We start from the raw sequence: 23,185 nt of genomic DNA on the forward strand, positions 1-23,185 counted from the left end.
TCTCTCTCTCTCTATTTCTCTCTCTCTCTCCCTCTTTCGCTCATCTTTCTCCCTCTTCCGCTTTCTATGTCTTCTCTATTTGACTAAAACAAGTTTCTCTCCACAGTGAAGTCTGCTATGTGGCAAGTTTACAAAATACCAGCACATGAGACTGCAATGCATTCTATTGAAGTTGTAAAACCAGTTTGGTCCCCAACCAAACGTTTTTCAGTCGAGCTGAACGCACTGAAGTTACCTCTCGTTTAAGGTGTGTATTTCCTTTGAATTCCCTTTGCTTGAACATGACGCCTGTATGAATATAAAAAGAATGCCACATGAACCAAAACATGTGACATACACATACATCACTTAAAAGCTAATGAAAACTATCCTAATCTGATGTGAATTAAGAGCTCAGATTGTTTGATGCCAGAAACTGACATCATGATAATGAAACATACCTCATTGTGGGGACAATGTCAAATGTTATCGTTTAACAAATTTCTTTCCTGTAAAAGGCGGGCTTAACTTTTGTGACTGCATGCAAACAAGATACATTTCAGGTTGGATATGCTTTCTTATATCAGGGGAAGGGGGTTTCACTTGGGCAGCTATTAACTGGTGTTAAAGCAATGAAAGCTGTGTAGTCCTTACGATATGTGTTTGTTTTTTGAATACCCTGTCATTTAAATCATTTAAATCTTGCCATATAACTTACAGATAAATGGTTCTGATAAATAATAATTGATCTTCTCAACTCTGCTCTGCTTTTGTTTTCTTAATCTATTACTTAACGGGCCTGTTCTTTTAGTTTATTAGATAGCGTACATAGAGAGATTCAACAAATGTCACCAGCCAAACCTTAACCACGAAAGTTGCACTCTGGATTCAGCTTCTAAAAACCCTGAGAGCCATGGGGGGATTCCCTTCTTTATATTTTGAGATGGGCAATTTATTTCTGCACTTCCTTAAAGTTGGTGGACTCACAAGTGACAGATTTCTTAGTATGACTCAAGCTCTAAAAAACATCTTGTTCTAAATATCCATAAGCACTAAAGCATCTTTCATTAGTCTTCTAAAACCTTCTAAATGCCCACATCTCTAAAATCCTCAAACCTTCTGTTTGTAAAGCAGGCAGGAATTAAACCCAAGCCATTTTTTAAAGTATTGTTATGCTTTAAAGACAAACTACTTAAGGGTATGCTAATACAATGACACCCTAGACACATTACATTTACCTAATGTTCGTAGGTAATATATGTTTTATGATCGCATGCACCCAAGCATCATAATGATAACCTGTGTAATCATACCAAACGATTATTCAACCTTTTAAAAGCTTCCTCTAGAAACAGACTTATCAACTGTAACATGGACTAAGTAGTATTTCTTATGACGGGTCAACTGAAAATCATTTATGAAGTTTACCATGTGCACATTTTGATTGAACAGATCAACAGTATGCAGAGGAGGACATTTACAATACTGCTTTCTTATCACATGGTTTGAAAATACCTAAAGATCTATACCTCTTTTTTTTTTAAGCCTTCAACTTCCCCTGGTTTAAAAGCATTTTCGAGGTCTGTAATCAAACCGGTTGATGTGCCTCGGTTCATTGCATTTTACTTTTGTCTCTTGATAAAAGGGTAGATGTCGTCTTTTTTGTCTACCATTCAGCGAGCGACCAACCGTTACAGGTTTTACAGTGTCAGCTTACTACTTTTCCACCGTCAGATGACACCTCAGGAAGGCATGCAGCGAGGTAGAGCTTCATTTCATAAGATATGTCTCCACTACAGTCTGTGTGTTTACTCCATGCATGTTTGAATACAGTTTTGAGGCATTCAATTCTGCATATGTTCTGTGTGTATGTGTTTTTTTTTTAGATGAAGTGAAACAGCATCAGTTGGTGTTTGTGGCCCATGTGGTGTGTATTGTTTTTACTGAAGAACAGTGGACACATCCCCATTCTATTTATTTTCACTTGAAATCTCAATCATTACAGGTTTTCCCCTTCTTGAAACCATGAGTCTTTATCAGATCAGATTTACTTACAGTGTTGGCTTTCAAGGTGTGTCTTTGTGAGTGAAAGGTTGTATGAAAACATCCCAGATATTAAAGCATTTTCCATACATTTGAAGTATTATTATTCTTTTTTTTTACCGTTTAGTATGTTATCTTATAAAACTTTATTATTGGATATAGTTATACACATTGCATGGGGCTACTCTTGATAGTACCACAACGACCAAACTAAAGTTTTCCCCTGATAAAATGAAACTGGTATGATTTTCTTTCCATTTTTAACAGTTTCAGCTCAGGAAGAAATGTCCTGATGTAAGAACAATAGAGTTAATGGGTTTTGTTACATTTCAAGGGAACAGTGTGAGGCTCCCTATCCCGGTAGTGCCCTGGCAGGGAGGTGATTGGGACATGAATAATGTATCTCAGTGGGAGGGGACGGTTTCGGAGGTTGACTGTGGTGAGTTGCGTGCGTCACGTTGTGAATTGAAAACCGAGGACATGGTCTGAATGGCTGTTTTTACAGTCACTGGAATACGTTTTCAGGAACCGATCAACAGGTAACACTGATTTGTATCACTTTTAGCCAAACATAAATGCAGTGTCCTGTTTAAAATAACCTACTTTTGTTACCCCAAGAGTTTGGCTTAATTATTTCTGTAACCTGCTGTGTTAAAATGTTTTGTTGGGAGACATTTGATTTCATATATGTAGCCTGCTACTGATAGGAATTTGACTAAAAAGATTTATCTCCACGAAGAAATGTAAGGTGCCATACAAGATAATGTATTTTACGCATCGTTTTGCTATTATGTCGAATGTGGTCTAATGTTGCTCTTTATGTTTCCAGATACATAATACGAGAAAATGTATATAAAAAAGGGTTTATAATGTAGGCTATGTATAATGTATGATGTGTTATTGGGCTAGTGTCTTTATTAAGGTTTAATAAACCATATTCAATAGATTTTCAGTTTCAATCTTTGGAAAGGAAACACATTTGTATTCTTTGACATTTAGTTGTCAGTGCAGAGTCAGCAGACTGTGTTTGTGTTCAAACATCGGCAGAGCAGGGTTATTACGCTCGTGTATATAGGCACCATGCATTACACAGGATATGAGGTTTCAAATTCATACGGGCCCTTCGTGCTTTAGCGTGTTCATATTGTGCCCTGAGGTCTGATCGGTTAATCTCACTGCCTCAGCATGTTAGAGGAATGAAGGTATCTGCCACAGGCTATTACCAACCTGCTGACATGGAAGGTGCCACAGGACATTTTCATCACCTGAAATCATCCGGCCTGACCTTGGTATTTCTGGCAACAGTGCTCAGAAATGAACTTAATAGGTCTACTTTTGCTTTCCTGCCGCCAGCTCAGGCTTCGAGAGTGGTGTCCCAAAGGAGCATCCCCATGTGTTTACTGCACTGCTCCCTCCGCGATTATTTACCTTCACTAATGTGTGCAAACACTCGGTGCACTGTTTTCCATGGCTGAATTGCAGGTCATATTCTCTTTTGATCTTCCGACAGTCTATCTGCGGGTTATTTTTTTGTATAAAGAGGACTAAAGTCACAGTCAGTCTGGCGTCAGCTGTGCAAACTGAGCTCAAATAGCAGCACGGCTCAAGCAACAAGAGGTGACAGCGCACAGCGAGGTTCCCATGACTGCTGTGACCAACGATTGACCCTATTTCTCTTTTAATAAGCATTAATGGATATTGATCCGGATTTATTGTGTGACTGTTAATCCAAGGACCCCTGATGGGATTCTCCAAATGGTCCTGCCTCCTAACTCCTAAATAGGATTTTATTTTGATAATGCATTTGGATTCTACTAATCCTGACCAAAAAGTAGGCCTACGTTATTCCCGTGGTACATTTTTTTATTGGATTTATGTGACTGATATTTGCACTGATATCTCACATTTATTTTCAAGATAGTGTCTTAAGCATTGAAAGACACCACTGCACATGAGCCTGTGATATTTCTCACGATTTATATTATGAAAACAAAAATACTGTTCCTTGAACAACTAATGCAACCCCAGTTTTTTTTTCCCTAAAATGCAAATCCCCAGTTTAGGACAGCTTCTTTTCCCTTGTGAGGGAGACACAGTTTGACATAGATGTGTCTCATTAATCAGCAGACCACCAAAATATTTGCCGCACACCTTCTTTTGCTCTCTGTGAGCTAAGTGGGCGGACATCTGCTCTCTACAGTACTGTTTCTGTTAGAAGGGTCTGTAATAGTATTTGTCATGTTGTGTTATCATAACATGGAGCCTGGTATGGTGCAGACAGCGCCTGATTTATAATCCCTGGTCACAGTGAGCCTCTCAGATCCTCCCCTAACATTTGCTCAACAGGCCTTAAATGTTTCCTGTTGTGAGATTAAAGCCTCACTAACATCTCGCTGAGGCAGATCTGCTTTCTTTCATTGGCCTGGCTTTTGGTGGATATCACCAGAAGTAATTTTTCCCTCAACAAAGACCTATCAAACAAAGACCCATCAAACACAGATGATAGAGTGTTGAACGTGTCAGTGTTTGATCGTATTATTCATCTACTGATTTGAGTGTATGTTTTAGTAACAAAGCAGTCCATCAAGTGGAAAATACAACAAGGACATATGAGGAAACCTATTGTGGGAGAAGGCTCACAATATGATCATTGTCTTGTTTCATCGTGCATGTGCTAAAAGATATCACAGATGATGCTTTTTGTTGTTGTTATTGTCTTTAAACTATGCTGACTGACTACAGCATTTGGTTCTTAGGTGTTAAACATCTGTTGAGTGAATTAGGAGGAAGCTTTTGAGCATTATATACACAGCACGCCTCAAAGCAGATTAGGGTTTGGTTGCTGCCCTCATGAGATGCATTGATTATGGACCTTTTGCTGTTACACCCACATACAGTAACTTGAACACTGTTTCTGTGAAAATACACAGAGGAAATAGAGGGTGTGTTTGGTAAAGACAGAAAGCACAAATTCTGTATTTTGTGAGAACATGCTCAGACAATAGTCAATTGTGGAATCACCAACTTGACTAGTTGTTTTTTTTATTGCTGCTTTTCTCAAATAATAATACAGGAAATGTATATCATCAAATGAAATGATTAATAGATTAGTCAAGTGACAATGGCCAACACCAAACCTAAATATGTTCAATTTACCATAAATCAAAGCAAATCCTCACAACTAAGTGTAAGCTCTAAACTTACTTGATTAACACTTATTGATTGTGAAAATTATTGTTGATAATGCAACTGTTGATTAACTCATTAATGACTGTGCAGCAATTAAACTCTTGTGAGCTGGCACCATCGCTGATTTCAGAGTTTATCACTTCCACTTGAGCCTTCATTTCCACACCCCTGATTGTCTTTCCCTCCCTCCATCCACTGACTCTTCTCTCCTCGTCCTCCATCAGCAACAAGCATGGCTGGGAAACCTTTCCGTGCCACCTTTATCTGGAGCAGCATCATCTCCAATCTTAACTCGCGGGTGGAGGTCAAGCGCCGGCGACACAACCTCAAGTCCTACCCTGACTGCTTCCTGGGCTCAGAGGCCGTGGACGTGGTGCTGGCACACATCTCCCTGAGCCGCTTCTTTGGTGACAAGGAGGTGCCGCGCTACAAGGCTGTCCGTCTCTGTCAGGCCCTGATGGACTCCAGGGTGTTTGAGCCTGTGGGCATTAAAGTATTTGGGAAGGAAAAGAAGCCCGCAACATTTGAGGACAGTAGTTGCAGTTTGTACAGGTTCCTAAGTCCGACGAGCGTCTCTTCATCGTCTCCGACCAACACCAACTCTTACTCTACCAGCACCATCGAGAGCGGCTATGACTCTCCGGGCATGAACAGGAACAGCTACAATCCATCACGTGAAAGGTACAGACTCGTGTCATAATATATTTTATCTTTATAGAATTTGTATTTGCTTTGTTCTCCTTCCTCCAGAGCTAATCCATCATGGATTAAACCGGCCAGCTCTGGAAACTAGTGAGGCATGACCCGGGTTTCTTAAAATCTTATCATGCACTCAATAACCCTCATTATCAATGTGTTGACATGACTTAAACATTTCAAATACAGATTTGAATGAGCAAAATCTATAAGTCATTTTAAAAGACATCAACAGACAGAAATCTACAAGGCACTTTCCCTTATAGTACCTTGTGGATAGCTGGCTATACAAGTCCCTTTACAAGGACCTCCAAAGTTAACTTATCAAAATTAACTTGTTTGTTTGTGACATCAAATCTGTAAGTGTAAAACTATTTATCAGATGTTGTGTGCCAGAGTACTTCTCTTGGCCGGCTTCAGTAGGGGATTTAAGGAAGTTTCTTAGCCCAGATGAAAAATAGTTTGTCACATACAAAACCATATCACACCACAAATGTAAATATAAATATTCTTTATTCATTGGTGAGCTGAAGACCAGACTTTGTTTGTTAGCTGTTTGCCCTTTTTTTCAAGTCTCTGTGCTAAGTTAAGCTAACTGGCTGGCTGTGGATCTATATAGACATGACAACGGTATCAAACATCTCCTCTAACTCTCAACACAAGTTTTCACGAACAAAAAGTTGAACCTGTTTACTTTGAGGCTAGTAGTTAATTGTTTAGAAGCCTGTTGATCACGGTGCTGAAACAGACAGGCTTTATTACCCACTAGGTGCTAACAAATGGCCTCTGCACGTTGTGTTGCTGTGAGAGTGAAAGCTCCAGACATGACAAGAGAACAGGCATCGCTAATGCGAGATTTAGAGGAGCCATGTGCTCTTACAGTTTAAAGTGTTTTCTGCAACATGTGCCAAATCAAGTCTGAAAGGAAATAATGTATAGGTCCTATTTGAGGTTAATCATAGATTGTCCACTGGTGGAAATTGAGCATTTATTTTACTGGAATCAAAACTGCTTTAAATTGTCACTGAATCACAGTTACTAGAAGTAATTTGCAGCCTCATGCCACATTTGTTCCTGTGAACTGTCTTTTTCCCCTCCAATAAATTCCTCTGATTGCTGTGATTATGTGACTCTTCAGACTAGAGGTGCAGAGCTACTCAACCCACTCTCCTGTAAAATCTGACAAATCAGTGGAGGACGTCCTGGGAAACCTCAACCTCAGCTCCTCCATCACCCCTCAGATGATCAACCTCGGCCTCTCACAAGAACGTAAGTTTTATTCTGACATGAATTACTTTGAAAGTGCGTACTTTTTGTCATTTAGCAAATGTTTAGTCACACTGTTTGTCTAAGTGTATGAGGACCCCTGACCCTAATGGCTTTTAAATCTGTTTTCACAGTTGTTGATGAGGTGTGGCAGCAGCAGGCGGTGTTCAGGCTGTTGCAGCTGATAGAGCTCCCCCTGTTGGAGAACCTGTTAGAGGGTAAAGAAGCATCAAGGCCTCCCCTGCACAGCATGGACAGCGACCCGGATCTGTTGTATACATCTAGCTACCTAGACCGAGAAGTTCTCAAGGCCTTCAGTGAAGCACAGTAAGCTCTCTCAATCTTCTACATGTTCAATCAAGTGAATTTTCACAAACCCATATATATTTCTTAACAGCTATCATTCCTAATCTACAGGTTTGACTCTTGACTGGCTGCTTTGCAAACATTTGATAATACAAACCTTGACCGAATATCTATAAAGGGACTTTCTGTTGGTGTGTTGCCATGCTTTCTAACTTAAAGGAAGCATGAGTTTTACCAGATTTTAACCAGACCAGTGACCAAATCCACGCTTATTAGGAGCATTCAAGTTCTTTCTAAATCCCTGAGGGTCAACAGTTTATCTGACCTTTCAGTTTTTCCCATCACATTGCCTCACTTTGAACAATCTGTCAGCAGTATTTGAAATAACTCCCCTCTCTCCTCAGGGATGATGAGTGGCTGTCCGGAGCGGTAGACTGTCTAGAGTTCCTGCCCGATGAACTGGTGGTGGAGGTCAGTCGAGGTTTGGCCGGTTGTGCCGATGACCTGCTACGGTGTAAGAGTCTGCTCTACGAGATCTTGGTACAGCATTACGGACACACGCAGGAGTCTCCTCTGCTCAGCAACAACGTCTTCGACATCCACTCTGGCATCTCGGAGTTACTCGGTAAGAACAGATCTAACTGGACTTCTGTTGTTTACATTAGGGTAGATGAACCTTTTATGATGCATAAAGCTTCATTATGTTTCAGATTAACTTTCATTTACTTTTTATTACTTTTACCAAACGCCACTCTGTTTTGAAAAACCGATTCTACTTTGAATCTTGTATAATCTTATTTATACAATTTATTCTGTATATTTTATATTCTGTCATCTATAGAGATACATTCCTTTTCTAATGTTGATCTTTATTTTACTTTTCACAAAGGGTAAATGCCTTGTAAACATGCCATTGTGACCAAACAATTTCCCAATTTTGGATCAATGTCGTACATCTAAACTAATTTAATCTTAAATGCAGGTGTCATAGATGTTTCTGTTCAAGCTCAGCATTTTAATCCTGGTATTTTCTGTTTGTTTTGTCAGTGAATGGCAAGCAGGAGCAGGCTCTGGAGTCTCTGCAGCTGAGCTTGAAGCTGCAGGACTCCCGCAGCAGGGAGGAGCTGCGCTGTCTCCTGAGATTCATGGCTGTCGCAGCCAAACCACAGGAGGTCAAACTGCACAAAGAGGTGAGTGCTTGTGTGCCTCTCGCATGAGTCAGAACATGCGTATGTTTGAGCTTTGTTAACTCTGAATAATTGTCTTTCAGATTGAGAACAGAATGGCGGTAAAAAGGTCTTTCTCAAGTGCCATCGTCTACAGCAGAAGACTCTCCAAAGGAAAGGTGGACTTGATGGTTCTGTTCATGATGGATAACTACTGTGATCTGTTCAAGGTTAGTGATCCTCATTAATCATTTTTCCAGTGTTTGTACTCTTGCATCTGATTTTGTAGGAGGGATGAAACAATCAGCAAAGTCGTTAGGTTGGGTCGATAAAATGTACTTTTACACAGTAGGCAGGATTTTAACCATCGCATCAGATATTATTAGAAAGATAATTCATAAATCAAATGTATCGTATGCGTATTTGGGAAACTTTGTGTCTGATTTTGCTTTCTTTTCCACCAGATTCCTGTTTCATTACACAAAATGGTCAGTGACAGAATAATACATATTGTGAAAGGCAAGGATCCAGATGTGACAACAGGTTTGTAGATTTTCCTTGTGTTAAGCCAAATGTATGAAAAGTAAAAACACTTTTCCTTGGTACGAATAAATGAGACTTAATTTCTGTTTTTTCATTATCTCTTTTTATAGGATCTTCATACTGCACAAGAGTGAGCTCTAAGGCCTATTCGGAAAACGCACAAAAAACCACTAAAGAGGAACTTTGGTCCTTACTCCAGACAGTCCACGAGAACCCAAAACTCTCCTCCAAAGAAAAGAGACGGCTGCTTGGACAGTTTTACAAAGGCCATCCTGAGATTTTTGTTCAGTACTTTGGAAATAGATTGTCCAGTGTCAACATGTTGCTACGGTAATATTTGTTAGTTTAACAATATATGTATAATTATGTAAAAATACGTACATGTAAGAAGCTAATGTGATTTAAAAGAGGTGCAGATGTGCCGTTAGTAAGTGGATTATATTTGCTTCTACGTAAATGCATTAGACTACTGGAAAAAATGTGAATTATCAAATGTGGAGACTCGTAATGAGCTACGATATTTAGGGCATATTTCATTTTTTCTATATTTTCTTTGGTGCAGGACACTAACTTCAAATGTCCTTGTCCGTTATTTACGTGTCTGTTACTTTTCCATTACGACAACATGAACCAAGTGTTCCTGAGAGTATTGTTTTTAATGTTTTCATGCTGCAGTGTGTCTTGATGGAATTCAGACTGCATATATCCCATTTTAATGGATGTATTTTTGTGCTATAGTGCAATAGGAACAGTGTTTGCATACAAATATCCTGTTCATGTGGTTTCTCATACACAATGTGATGCACAGTAGAGGTATGCATAGAAGGAAATTTGAACCTGGAAATTTGAAAGTCTGATGTTATTCTGTAGCAAACTGAGGCATTTATGTGAATCAGCCCTCTGGGTTTATGTGTTGCAACATTTCAGAAAAACAGATGTTTGAATGTTTTTATATTTTATTTAAACCCTATCCACGTTTTAGTGGTATCTTTAGGGTTCTGTTTTGACAAAGGTTTATTTATTCCTTATAATAAAATGAGGAAATCACTTCCATATTTCTAGGTGACAAATTCATCCCTGGACTAAGTTTTAAACCACTCACATCTTGTTTGTATTTTGGAAAGTTTAATAAAAGGCAACTGGAATTGTCAAACATTCAAACATGTACTTTGCCCCTTTTTTCAATGCAGACAAAAGAAAGTGTATATTCACAATTTATAAATACAAAACATGTTCACATCTGAGGCAGTCTCTAGTACACTTCATACTGACTTGACTGAACACATGCCTTAGCTTTTTCTGTTAATACCTGACATAAAGTATCCTACCTTTTATTTATTATTTTAACAGAGGTGATACATCTGAGATCCAGGGCTGTTTAATGCTATTGAGGTTTCCAATTTAAAAACCTGTGAAATGGTGTGATAAACATATGATACATACTGTATATTTGTATCTGTAAAATGTTAAGGAAATAGTTTGTAAGTAGCGTATGCTTGAGTTCACTTTACTCTTTCTCATAATCTGTCATTTTTAAAATATGTAACACATAGGGCTTCAGCTCAACATCAGCTCAAATAAGGAAATGAGCGGCGCTTTCCTTTCAAAGACTTTTGATAAAACATTTGTTCAAGCTTACATTAAACACACCTTTGATGCGATAGCAAAATCACCTAACTCGTAACAAGTTTGTTTTACATTTCTCAAGCTGTGATGAGAATTTTCATATTCACAGCTATCGTGAAAATTAGAAACAGTCCACAAGCGTCACTTTGATAGGTACTGTTGATCTAGTGCCTGAAAATAACTATAACGTTTACCACTCAGAAGCTATTCAAACACATAAAGGCCTATAGACATGGTTTTTTTTCTGAGCAGTAGAATGAATCAAATTGTGCAATTGTATATGTGTTTTAATATTGCATGAGGAGAAGGGTTCAGTTTAATTCCAAAGTGTAACCTGTGCACAGACTAAACTGGGTAGGCTGCCAAACACTCAGAACAAAGGTTTTGCAAGGCAGACAAATAATGATGTAATCAGGTCAATGTGAAAATAAGCAGCTGGCTGACATTTAAAAGTGTTCACCTTGCACGTTATATTTTTCCAATCAAATAGAGTAAAGATTTTAAATATTTTCACTAAATTAACACAAATAAAATGCAAAAAATTAGCACATTTCCTTCAGATAAAGTCATTTTCTTTTCTTTCGATAGGATACATCTAAGCCAATAAAATCCTTCTGTAGAGTAAATCCGATCATCAGAAGAGGATGGACCTTTTTATCCAAGTGTCAAAAGCTGCCCTCTAGTGGTAATGAGAAGTCTTGATAACATGTGCAGTCAGTTTAAAACAGAAATAAAGCTTTAGTTGAAATAAGTGAAATAAAAAAGCAAATCTGGTTTAATTCTTTTCCATTTTTATTGAAAGGAATTCTGTTTTCTCCAGTTATCTAAAAAAAAGTTTGATTCCACCTTCCCATCACCGGTCCATCACAAGGCCAAAACTGAACTGTGTGCCAAAATCTATCTTGAATTAAAAATTTTGTACAGTATAATGATCAGTCTTTAAAAATAAAAACTGTTAACAAAGAAAAAAAGCCACGAGAACACTCAGGTATACATACTGTGTGTATGTCTGTGTGAGTGTGTGCATGTATGTATGTATGCTTGTCTTTTGTACAGAGATAAATGGATGTATAATCTGTCAGACACACTCAGAAATGTGGACATGAACATTAAGCTTTTGTGGCCACCTGTAAAGATTACATTCTCAAAGGATTTAGTGTGTGGGTGTTGGTTTATCGAATCCTCTTCTGTTGGCGTGAACGGTAGATGTCGTGTATGGGTGGAGCCACAGCTCCTTTGTCATCCTCCTCGTCGGAGTCTGCGTTAGGCCTCTTCAGTGACTTGGCAACAGCATGGTTCTCCAAGGAGCCATTGCCCTCCCCTCCTGCATCTGGCTGTTTACCAGTGATCAGCTCTACAGCAGCTTCAACAGCTGAAGACACAGAAAAAATACATCCGTCACATTAAGGGAATAACAACACATTTTCTGCCAATTCGTTTAAAAGCTGTTAAGATATTTCACTCTGGATCCAAGTGTTTCATCACTGGATGACCGCCCAAACATCTGACTGACATTTCCTTCGGCAGAGCCACGTTGCTAGTGTGTCTAAAAATAGAACTAGTCTGAATTCACCAAAAGATCTGACTTACTCTCAGGAAGTGTGCATCTCCTGAATAATTCCATCATCTCATCCACTTGAACAAAGGGTCCCTACAGAGGGAGAAAGAAAAAAAGAAATCACAAACTTATTGCATTACAGGATGTCAAAAAGCTCCTTTCATCTCGTAGCCATTAGCAGTAAATATGAGCTTAACACTATTAAGCTGCTGCTACTCACAGTGAAGCACGTAGGCGGAGGAAGCAGCTTCATTAGGACAACAGCAGCTGGGGGGACTGGGAAAACTCCTCCAGGGACAGGGTGTAAACCTGGAGCTGTGGGGAGGAACACAAGAGGCTACATCAAAGAGGGATCCTTTTATGTGGAACATTAGTCTGAGAGACAGTGGGACATAATTCTTCAGTTTCCCTGATTTGTAATAGGCTACATACGAGCAAGGTGACGTGGCTGGAAGGGAATCATCTGGTTGGTGTCAGGTTTGGGGTACTCAGGTTTACGGTCAGCTTCATCCTTCTGTGCCGGCGTAGAGGGCGTCACCACGGTCTCCGGTAGCAGCGCTGCCAGTTTGGCTCGAGAAACATCCTATAAACACATAGGGGAAACAGATGATGAGCCTTATATAAGCCTTTATTCATTTGTAAAACTGCTTTAAAAACTAAATATGGCATGATTTCCGTATAAGCCAAATACACACCTTGTATCCAAGGGCCTTGAGTTCACTAGCAGAGCAGGGATACAGGTCCATGAACTTGTATCTATCTACAAGCAAGGCTGTTTCTTTGCCCTCATACTCGTCTTTGAAGGCAGTGAAACGCCTGCGCTCCACTTTCAGGATACTGGCAAGGTCTCCTATGTTGCTCTCGAAAGCCAGAAACCGAGCCCAGATCTCACTGAAGGATTAAAGAGAAAAACAAAAGAGGAAGTCATCAGAGATATTGATTTTTACTCTACTTAAAATACTTTCACAAACGTAATCAATATTGGTCCTTACCCTGATTTTTCTGCTGACAAGCTTCCTGATGTGAGGACACGTTCAAACAGAACCCTTGTGTTGTTATCCTCTGGAGACAAAAACAGCAAAGGAAGAGAGGAAAACAACAGGTTAGAGATTTATCTTACGTCACTTTCATATTTAAAAGGAGAAATATTCAATTTCATTAACTGTTGAAACCAGAACATTTATAACTGCTCCTTGTACTAGATTACAGGACTAGTAGTAAATACTTTATTCCCTACAGTGTTTATGATTGCACACAACCTACCGTTAAGATGCGAGAGGTAATCAATGTATGCAAGGATGTACTCTGGAATGTCACCGTATTTCTTCAAACCAAGCTCAAAGATCTTGAAGGCCACTGATTTATCCTGTTGGAAAAAGACGAAAAGGGTTCAACCACAAATATTTAAAATGGATTGTTAATACTCAACATGTGATTATGTGTATTTACCTTGCTGCAGTAGTACTCCATCAGTGCTGCAGTCACATACACATGGTGACGTGTGCGCAGATCCTCTCGGGCCTTTTTGAAGATGGTTCGACCCGACTTGATGCCTTCCGCCCTTCTGGCAAACTTCATATACTGAATGTAGACGAGCGTGGGGTCGATATCCTCAATGGCCAGCAGTTTGTTGTAGATGCTGTGAACTTTCTCGTACTTCATGCGGCTCTATGAGGAAAGTAGAAGATATAGGCTGATAAGGCTTCGAGTTTCTTCCTGTGACCCATCTCAATTTGTGCTGAGCAAGCAAGTGGCCGCTCACCTCTTCATAGTCGGCAAATGCAAAGTACAGCAGCATGTTCTTCTTCAGAAGAGTCCCGATGGCACGTTCATAGATGTTAGCAGCCTCGTCACTGAACAGCTTTGAATTGTTCATGTCCTGCAAGAAAACAGTTTAAAGAATTATAGGAGAAGCAATTCAGTAGCCTTTCGAGAAGTACTGTAAAATACTCAACAGTAGGAACGTTTTTTTCCCCTCTTACCCCTTTCTCTGCCAGCAGCTTGCTGGACTGCTCCAAGTACTGTGCTGCCTCGTACCAGACGTCAGGATGGTGGCCCAGCACCAGCAGGCACTGCTCATAGGCAAACATCACTGCAGAACACAACAGTGATTGACTTTAAATTCATACAATTAAGATTCTAAAGAGTCCACCTACGCCCTCTAGTGGCTGCTTTCCTGCAGGAACAGTGTATCTTCATTGACTGCTGCTCAGAACATTGTTCAAATTGTACAGCGGTGGGATTACTGGAATCACAGGCCCTTTAGGGCATATACAGCAGGGACTTTGAATGCCAACACAGTACATGCTAACAACGATAGGTCACCTCTCTTTGTGATGAGGGTCTGGTCTTCTGTGCGCAGTGGGTTGCTTTTTTCCCACTGGATGTACTTCTTCCACATGTCCACTTGCTGGGCTTCCTGAGGGGAGTTCTGGGGCGGTACTGAAGGTGCGTTCCTGTCCAACCCCTTCATCACAGTCTCATATTCCTAATTTACAGAAACCATGCAACAAATGTATTATTCTTTTTACAGACAGACAGCATTAGGATTCTTAAGAGGTTTGCGCATTTTTTACAGTTTTTCTCACCTTTGCAACTCTTCTGGCATTCATGTAGTCTCTACTCCGGTCCTCAATCATCTTTTTGGCCAGGTGCACGTTGATTCCCTGTACATGAAATAGACAGGTCAGTCCAGTATTCCATTACTCTCATATTGTAACAGCTACATCCCCATATGTGTGGACATACAGAGGTAAACAGATGCCTGTGTGTGTCACTCACCTCCTCATATTTGCTATAATCTCTCCAGAGCTGCTCAATGTTGATCATGGGGTTCACACAGCCCCTCTGGTACACCCTCCGTACTGCAGTGATGCGCTGGTTCTCTGCATATGAGCCTACAGCCTCACTAACGGACACAAATCAAAAATGGCAACATTAAGGAATTTGCTAAGGCAGTTTAGGAAGTTTCTCAATGTTGCAGGAGAAGCACTTACACTCCTTTGAGGAAGTTAATGTAGTCCACCCAAATCTGAGGAGAGGAAGGGACAGCTGTTAGGTGACAGTTAAGAGAAATATATATAAAAGGTACTAATGAATTGCTCTGTGTACCTGATAAGACATGATTTCCATGCCGATTTTATCTAATGCGAAGTCATACGCCTGGGCCATCTTCTCTCTGAGGGTAATAAGAGAAGTAATGTGTGTACCTTACCGTACAGCAGTATGTAAATATTCTCAAATCAAATATGCAGGTTGTTGTCCTACTTGTAACTGGGCAGCTTTCCTTTGGTCTCTCGAACATATGAGAGGTAACATTTCCACAGGTCGATGTGCAAGACTTTCATTAGGCATCTCTGAAACAACTACAGGGGCAATAATACAAGGTGAAAAAAAGTACAAAAGACAAACATTTATCTATATTATATATTCTACTTGAAAACCATCCATCTTCAGGGTTTCATTTCTTTGGCTTTATAAACCCATTTCCAAAACTAGTATGCTGACCATTAGTAGCATATCCCATGTAGGAGGATTACCAGAGAAACGGTTTTTACTCCAGCCCATGTCGGATTAAGGCGGGAGGTTTCAGGTTTTATTCAGCAGTGTTGCTGAGGGTATTCTGCTTCGTTAGACTGGCCTCAGATGTGCCCTACATTTCAGTGAGCTCCTTCAAACTCATATTAATACACCATAGTTTGAAGCTGGTTGTGTTGTCTGACTGTGTTGAATTTAGAGACAAAAATGATAGGGATCAACTATTAATGAGTGGATAACCAGTAAAAAGGGAGAAAGTCGGTTCCATTCAATGCAATTCAAAGTTAAATATATTCAAATGTATATCTATAACCCTCAAGAAGGTGTTAAAAATAATTATGGGAAATAACAAAATGGTTAACCCTATAACAGAGCCATAAGGTACAACATAGCATTGATTCAACAAATGCTTTGAAGGCTGTATTGAAAGGCTGAACTAAACAGATAAACTAAACAACCTTTCTGTCAAAATCCCACATTAGTCAGCTTCCAGAATTGTGATGGGACACTTACCTTTTCTACCTTGTCATAGTTTTTAGCCTTGATCTGAAAACAAGAGTGTAAATGCAATGTTAATTCACGAGTCCTCTACTTTTATGGCTTGCAGGAAATATGCATTCATGCAAAAGTGCCCACAGATACACACACGTACACAAGACCACTAAGATCAACAAAGTGAATTTCACACAAGGACAATTTACTTGTAGAACGGGGTTTATTTTCTTTGTAGATTGTGCCACATAACCCATAAGTAAAACAACGATAACATGTTACAGAATAAACCCTGACAGATTTCAAAATAGAAAAAGGAAGCTACTTATGTTGTTTCTCTGGAGTCAACACTCCGGGTGGGTAGACCCATCTCACATTATGCTTTGTATTTTATACAACGAATATCACCTCCACCAAACCATCCTTGAATTTATATAATAGTTTATATGGAAAATGACTAGGCCCAAGGCAGGGGGAGTGCAGTGTACTGTTGTAAGAAGCCCGTTATGTGGCAGAGTAACAGTGGGTTCTAAAAAACATGGCTACATTATGAGGTTTACAGAATTCTGTAGTTAATATTCACTTAAATGTTATCAATGATTATATAACTGAATTTCACACCATCAGTTCAGTGACCTGCTGTAACAAAATACATAAATAAAAGAGCTTTTATCGGGGATGCTGAGATGCGTTCTACAGATGGTGATAGCAACGTGGCCGGTTGGTGCCCCCCTCCTCTGCTCTTGTATCCTGTCACCTAAATTCTCAGATATTAATAAATAAAAGGCCCACAACACTGTATCCAAATTGGAATGCACGAGACAAGCAAAATGTAACCATTTAAGGAGTTAGGTCATTTCGGTTTTTTTGGAACCAATGGTCTAACAAATGCAACACCCAATACTGAGGTGTTGCATGTATTTTACACAGATGGCCGACTAAATCTGCTGTGCACCGGAAAAACCTTGGTACAGCCTTTAAAGCTATGTTTTATAACAAATCAAATTGCTAGAGCTGTTTTTTTGGGAAAACTATGCAGTAAATGGTGACTGCAGTGTGGTGTGCCCTAAGGGTAACTTCCCAAAAAGAGAATGACCTACATTACTCGCTGAAAGCACTGCAACAACACATTAAGCTTCCACCTTGATTTTAACACAGATTAAGCAAATGTGAATCTCTAACAGTAAAAGAGACACAAGAACAGTATTGTTTGGAACAAACATCCAGTGTTTATTTTGTTGCCAGGAAATCAGGTTCTTCCTGTTAAACCGTTAAAATAGTGTGCAATGCCTCATCATGCCTTAATGTTAGATTTTAAGCTTCTCAAGGTGTAAGGTTTGGTTGAAATTAAGATCTATCTCTAGTTAACATAATTAGATATCTTCTTCTATTATCAGTTGAAGCTGAGGCTCTTGATGTGTCTCAGTGTGCCACCATTAAAGAGATCAGCTACATAATGTGGATGAGTTATCCCGGGTCAAACTATCCGTACATTCAGTGTTGACTGATAGATTTATACATGAAACCAACAAGAGTGTAACTACGCACCAACTCAAAAATCAAGCTGCATGAGCACCTCATGAGGTATGTTAAGTGTCATGGGAACAAGTCTCTCTTACAAATATACAATGTGCTTTTTTTGAGGGAAATAATTATTCAATGGGATAAAAAGGGCCTATAGAGAATCCAAACGTTTTTTCTTCTGAGGCTATGAGGGTTTCTATCTTAGTTTTTGTATAATTGAATGTAGTTAGACTGATGGGGGGAGGGATAAGAGCTATGAACTAGGAAATGCAAATGAGTTTTAAACTATTGAAATGTACTGCCAACTCATGCTAATATTCAGAGTTTCAAACTACACTGTCTGCTTTTAAACCATTAGCCCAACTGACATAAATGAAATAAATCACTTACTGCAAATTCAAATGTCTTTCATCCTTCATCCATGAAAACATGCTGAAGTTATATTTTGGGACTGAATTGCGAGTTGGAGTTATGTGGGGAGAGGTGATAATAAATAGATAATAGAAATGTAAGACGTTGCAATAAATAAACAATCATACTTTTTTTTTGTGGACTGAACTATTTGCATTTTAATTAGCATTTAGTTCTTTTGGCCTATAGTTTGCATTATCCCCTTAAGTTTCTGTGGTAAAAAGTGTACCTAATCATTTCTATTTGGGAGGACCCATTCAGAGACAACACGTCTAATTGCACAATCATATACTAACCAACCAATCACATGAAACTTAAAAAGCCCCATTATTAAATGTACTTTATTTTTGACATGACACACTCACATGACATAAGTCACTAACATCTGGGTGCTAATATCAACTATAGATGAATTGCTGTTCCCATATACTCCATGGATACTTCAGCCCCCCCTAGAAAACTATTTACCGTCTGAAGCGGCACCAATGTGTCAAAAATATAATTTCTCTGCCAGTGGATATTAAATGCTCCATTAAAAAAAAAGGTTAAAATTAAAATAAGAAATGTGTCCAAAAAATAAACTAAATATACAAGTTTTCCTCAAAATGAATATGGATGTGTTTAAATGTACTTTAATGTCTCTTATCTTCTGAATATTATTTGAGATCCTCAAATAAAACATCCTTCGTAATTCCTCTGCTCTGTATGTCAATAAGCCTGTCAACTTTATAGATGGGGGGAATATGTTTATAGTATGGAGCGTGACACTGATGCTTAATTTGCACAGTGCTAGATACATATTAGATGTATCACACCAGGCCCTTCTTACACTGGATAATTCAGGACTAGGGGTGAAGTTATAGGGCATAGGACGGGGCAGGCACAGAACAGAAGGGGGCAACCCCACAACAACAAACCACAACAACCTCAGCAAACAGCAACATTCCACTCGGAGCATATGGGTAATCATTACCCATAGTTACGCACTGGACTTTAAACTAGAAGCTAAATCCTGTTGCTTGGTAATGCTGTTAAACTCGGTGCATACAATGTGTTGAACACAAACTGCAGCAGTCATCTGCAGAGGTGGATGGCATCAGAGAATGCACTTCACAGGGTTAGCAAAAAAAAAAAAGTAGGAGGAAAATCATCCTATCAATAGCTTGTTGCATAATAGCAAAGCCTGTTGATGGCATCAAGGGAATTGAGACACTGGGGCGTATATTCAGGAGGATTGGGAAGAGAGTTGTCAAAAGAAAGAATGGGCCACACCATAAAATATTTGTTTATAAGATTACCCGAAAGAAATGACACAGGAGGCAATAAATTGACACGACAAGTGAATAAAAGGCTAATGCACTCCGATACCATTAAAATTGTTTTAATACTGTTGCAGACCAAACATGCAACAAATGCACTTTACCCCATTTAAATATGACCAAGAGAATATGTGTTTTTTTAAGAAAATCCTGGGCACATAACTTTTCTGAAAAAGAAATAGATAGAGCTAACTTACCCTTTGTTTTAGTTTAAAGGCACAATTCTTAAGAGTCTAGTCAGAGCCTGACAAATCGGAAATGCTTTTAAGTCCAACTACATCCATGTTCATAGGCAGGCATATGCTTTCACCTGCTAACTCATTACTTTTGACAATCTATAATAGACTTGAGCTGAAAACTGCAGCCAAACAAAGAAGTCAGGCCTTCTTACTCAAAACAAGAATTGTGACTTTAACCGTCAGTTTAGAATGAGACATTTTGTTTGTGTGAAAATCACATTGTTGATCATGTTAGAAAAATCCCCAGCCATGCACACTAAAGAAAAGAAAAAGTATTAACCTCTGCTTCAATGAATAGTTTCCAGAATCGACCAGAACTTGGGAACTGCGTGACAAGTCGCTCATAAGTCTTCCTTGCTTTATCTATCGGTTGGTTCTAAAGAAGGAGAATGCATTTACATTGAATGCTATTGAACACGTTTAAATCAACATATGGGAAAAAAAGATTAAGTGATTTGTATTTTAACAACCCCTAACCCAGTAATCCCCCCAAACCCATATTCCCAGTTTACTTAACCCCAGGAATACAACTCTGTGTCACTAAACCTGTGCTTCTCGAATCAGAATGCTCCATGCGTCAAGGTCATATGGGTTTTCTTCCAACTTCTTCTCTGCCTTCTTCACCTTCTCTGGAATATACTCAGCCGCTGTCTGTAAGAAAGAAGAACACATAGGGCACATGGGGAAAGGGTTAAACTGTTGAACAGACATGCAGTGCGCTGTGATGCTTGTGGTGAGGGCTGTAGGATGATCAACACCAGCTTATAAAATGAGTAACTATTTGCTACGCCCCTACATTGTTTGGTAGAACTATAAACTACATAAACATTGCATCTATTAAAAAGAGTTAAATTAAGTTACACAGAACACCGTTTTCCCTCCCACTAGCTAGCTAACGTTAGCGCTTTAAAGCTGCCACATCTGGGACGCATCTAGCACAATGAAAGCGTTACATAGTCTACCTGGAGATACAAGAAAGTGTATATCAGGTTAACATTGAGCACAGGTTAAGTTAGCTAACGCGTAAACGCTAGGTAACTAACTGTGGTAACTTAGCAACAATGCTACAATTAGCTAGCAAACACGGCGTACGACGGGCTGAAGTTACAGCTACACATGAAAACCCGGGACGTACAATCCCCGTAAGCGTGTAATCGATGCCAATACTGACGTATAAACATTACATGCATTGCAACAGAGTTTACCTACTAACGTAACTCAAGTCAATCACACAATGTAAATTATGCTAGCTCCTCAGCAGAACTGCATGTAACGTTAGCTACCTGGTCGGCTGCTGCTCCATCGGTAGCCATGACTGGAAGAGTAATCTATGTTGGAAATGTTAGATCAATGGGATTATCGCTTGAAATATAACAATGGCAATTTAAAAGAGACTAAGTGATCGGCATAGTTTCAAAAAGGCTGATCACATTGCCCTCAAGCAACTAGCTGCTCAATGGCTTGCCGTTATTTTAAAATGGCGAGAAACTTGCGTTCCGCTGTTCGGCTCCGACAGGCGCAACGACAGTAGTACTTCCTGATTTCAAAATAAAATGTATGTTCACGTATACTCAAATCCAGCCTGACAAAAACATGAGCGATGCGTTATCCAACACTAAATTATGTTGAGCTATAGTATATTTATTCTCACACATTTGATGTGGTCAGGGTGTAGTATGGATTTAGGCCAACACTGTTGCATTTGCTCGCTTATTAGAATGCAGTTGATGCATTTGTTGTAGCCTCAAATGGGATTTTGTTTTGTTTGTTGCGGAAATCACATGTTGCACTAATTAAGGGAGTCAGGAAGAAGTGTAGTGGCCTTTTCTAGAATAGAACATTTCCGCCTATTTCAACTCATTTGATGCATTTTGGCAGCCTCAAATTTTGATTTTAAATGTTATACTTTCATTCAGCCCAGGGGATTTAGTCCCCTGTATATTCTCTTGTGTATTATATGTAAAGTATGTAGTGACGTCTTTGTCTTATGTCAATCTTATTCATACCCTAAACAAAGTTAAATATGAACAAAGAAGATTGTACTGTTCAAAAACGTGTATATTTTAATAGGAGTGTCAAACACGTGCATTCACGTCATTGACTCAAATGAAACTCGAAACCAAGTTTCTAATTTTGTCCGACAGGCGGCTCCTTGCAGACAGACTAACACAGATCCACATGTTTGTGTTGCCTTATCACTCTGTGAAGGTACGTTATGAACGACAGGCCACTTTGTATGTAAGCTTATAAACAATTTATGGTGAAATAAAATCACAAAAAGATCTATCAGCAATCAGACACACAACAAAAACTCGTTTAGTAATGCAACATGCTGGTCACAATGTTGGCCAGTAGGGGGAGACAGAGGACAGTCCCCGAGAGCGCGTGCTTGAGTGTATCTGGACTAAATCCAGAAACAGACAAAAGCAAAAGACCACAGAGCATTTACCTGATCATAAGTGAACTGTTGAATTAGTTCTTTCTTTTCTTTTAAGTAAAACTCATCAATGTATATCTGGTATATGACTACCATTTGTTATTTTACAGATTACTTGGACTAGGATTGTAAACTCATGTTATAGTACTTTGGCTGAGGTTTGGTTTATTTGAAACTAATGCACTTGCAGGATTTTTGCTGTTCTAAACCTGTATCCTCATTGTTGATTGCACTGTAAATCTGTAAATGTCTAGGTTCCTTTGGATGAAAGCTAAATGAAATGTTATGTACAAGTGTAGTGTTGTGACATCAAGTGATGCTGCTTTTTCTTAATCAAAATATTGAAAAAAAACATTTTTCTGAAACTGCTTGCAATTGATGGAACCCAATATTTGTTGTGAAAGAAAGCATCATCATTAAAAATGTGTCAGTCAAGGTATGATTATAAACCACAAACAGACTGGGATCAGGCAGGGAGGGACCACATAAGAAGCCCTACAGGCAGCATGTGACTGAAGGGTTTCAAAGGGTCTTCTATATGCGTGTGCAACTCTTATCTTCCATAACACCCCAGGTGTGTTTACTCATGACACAACAGGGTATAGTGTTCTCACCTGCTTTCGAGCTGACCAGGCCTGGTGGGTTGTTGTCTGTAATTGGGGTTGGGACATCTGGTGAGGACTGGGGAAAACAATGAATTTTGTTGGATTAGATTACAGCTGGTGTTCTCAGACACAGGAAGCTTATGAGCAGCTTTGTCTGTCAGCTGGGTGCCTCCGGACTGTCTGAACAGTAGTCTTCAGCTTCCCCACTAATTACCTTAAGACCCCTCTGCTGTTGACACTTAGTTTAAA

The 23,185-nt window shown here is 39.3% G+C and overlaps 2 protein-coding genes across 2 annotated transcripts; one reads left to right on the forward strand and one right to left on the reverse strand.

Moving 5' to 3' along the window:
• Positions 1-2,416: 2,416 nt before the first annotated feature.
• On the forward strand, positions 2,417-10,349 carry depdc7a (DEP domain containing 7, paralog a). Its single transcript, XM_063880566.1, has 9 exons — positions 2,417-2,561; positions 5,436-5,892; positions 7,046-7,176; positions 7,308-7,500; positions 7,884-8,104; positions 8,527-8,669; positions 8,750-8,875; positions 9,110-9,188; positions 9,299-10,349. Exons 2-9 carry the CDS (start codon positions 5,444-5,446, stop codon positions 9,520-9,522), a joined length of 1,566 nt encoding a protein of 521 aa, XP_063736636.1. The 5' UTR covers positions 2,417-2,561; positions 5,436-5,443; the 3' UTR covers positions 9,523-10,349.
• Positions 10,350-11,588: 1,239 nt separating this feature from the next.
• On the reverse strand, positions 11,589-21,417 carry cstf3 (cleavage stimulation factor, 3' pre-RNA, subunit 3). Its single transcript, XM_063880565.1, has 20 exons — positions 21,178-21,417; positions 20,441-20,545; positions 20,175-20,270; positions 16,423-16,455; positions 15,640-15,737; positions 15,484-15,550; positions 15,369-15,403; positions 15,154-15,280; positions 14,961-15,038; positions 14,698-14,860; positions 14,355-14,464; positions 14,135-14,251; positions 13,822-14,040; positions 13,636-13,738; positions 13,365-13,434; positions 13,068-13,263; positions 12,805-12,955; positions 12,593-12,687; positions 12,405-12,465; positions 11,589-12,186 (listed from the first exon to the last, which is right to left on the reverse strand). The coding sequence occupies exons 1-20, from the start codon at positions 21,205-21,207 to the stop codon at positions 11,987-11,989; spliced, it is 2,154 nt and encodes a 717-aa protein (XP_063736635.1). The 5' UTR covers positions 21,208-21,417; the 3' UTR covers positions 11,589-11,986.
• Positions 21,418-23,185: the final 1,768 nt, after the last annotated feature.

The sequence above is a fragment of the Eleginops maclovinus genome, chromosome 4 (assembly GCF_036324505.1).
Source record: "Eleginops maclovinus isolate JMC-PN-2008 ecotype Puerto Natales chromosome 4, JC_Emac_rtc_rv5, whole genome shotgun sequence".
NCBI lineage: Eukaryota > Metazoa > Chordata > Actinopteri > Perciformes > Eleginopidae > Eleginops > Eleginops maclovinus.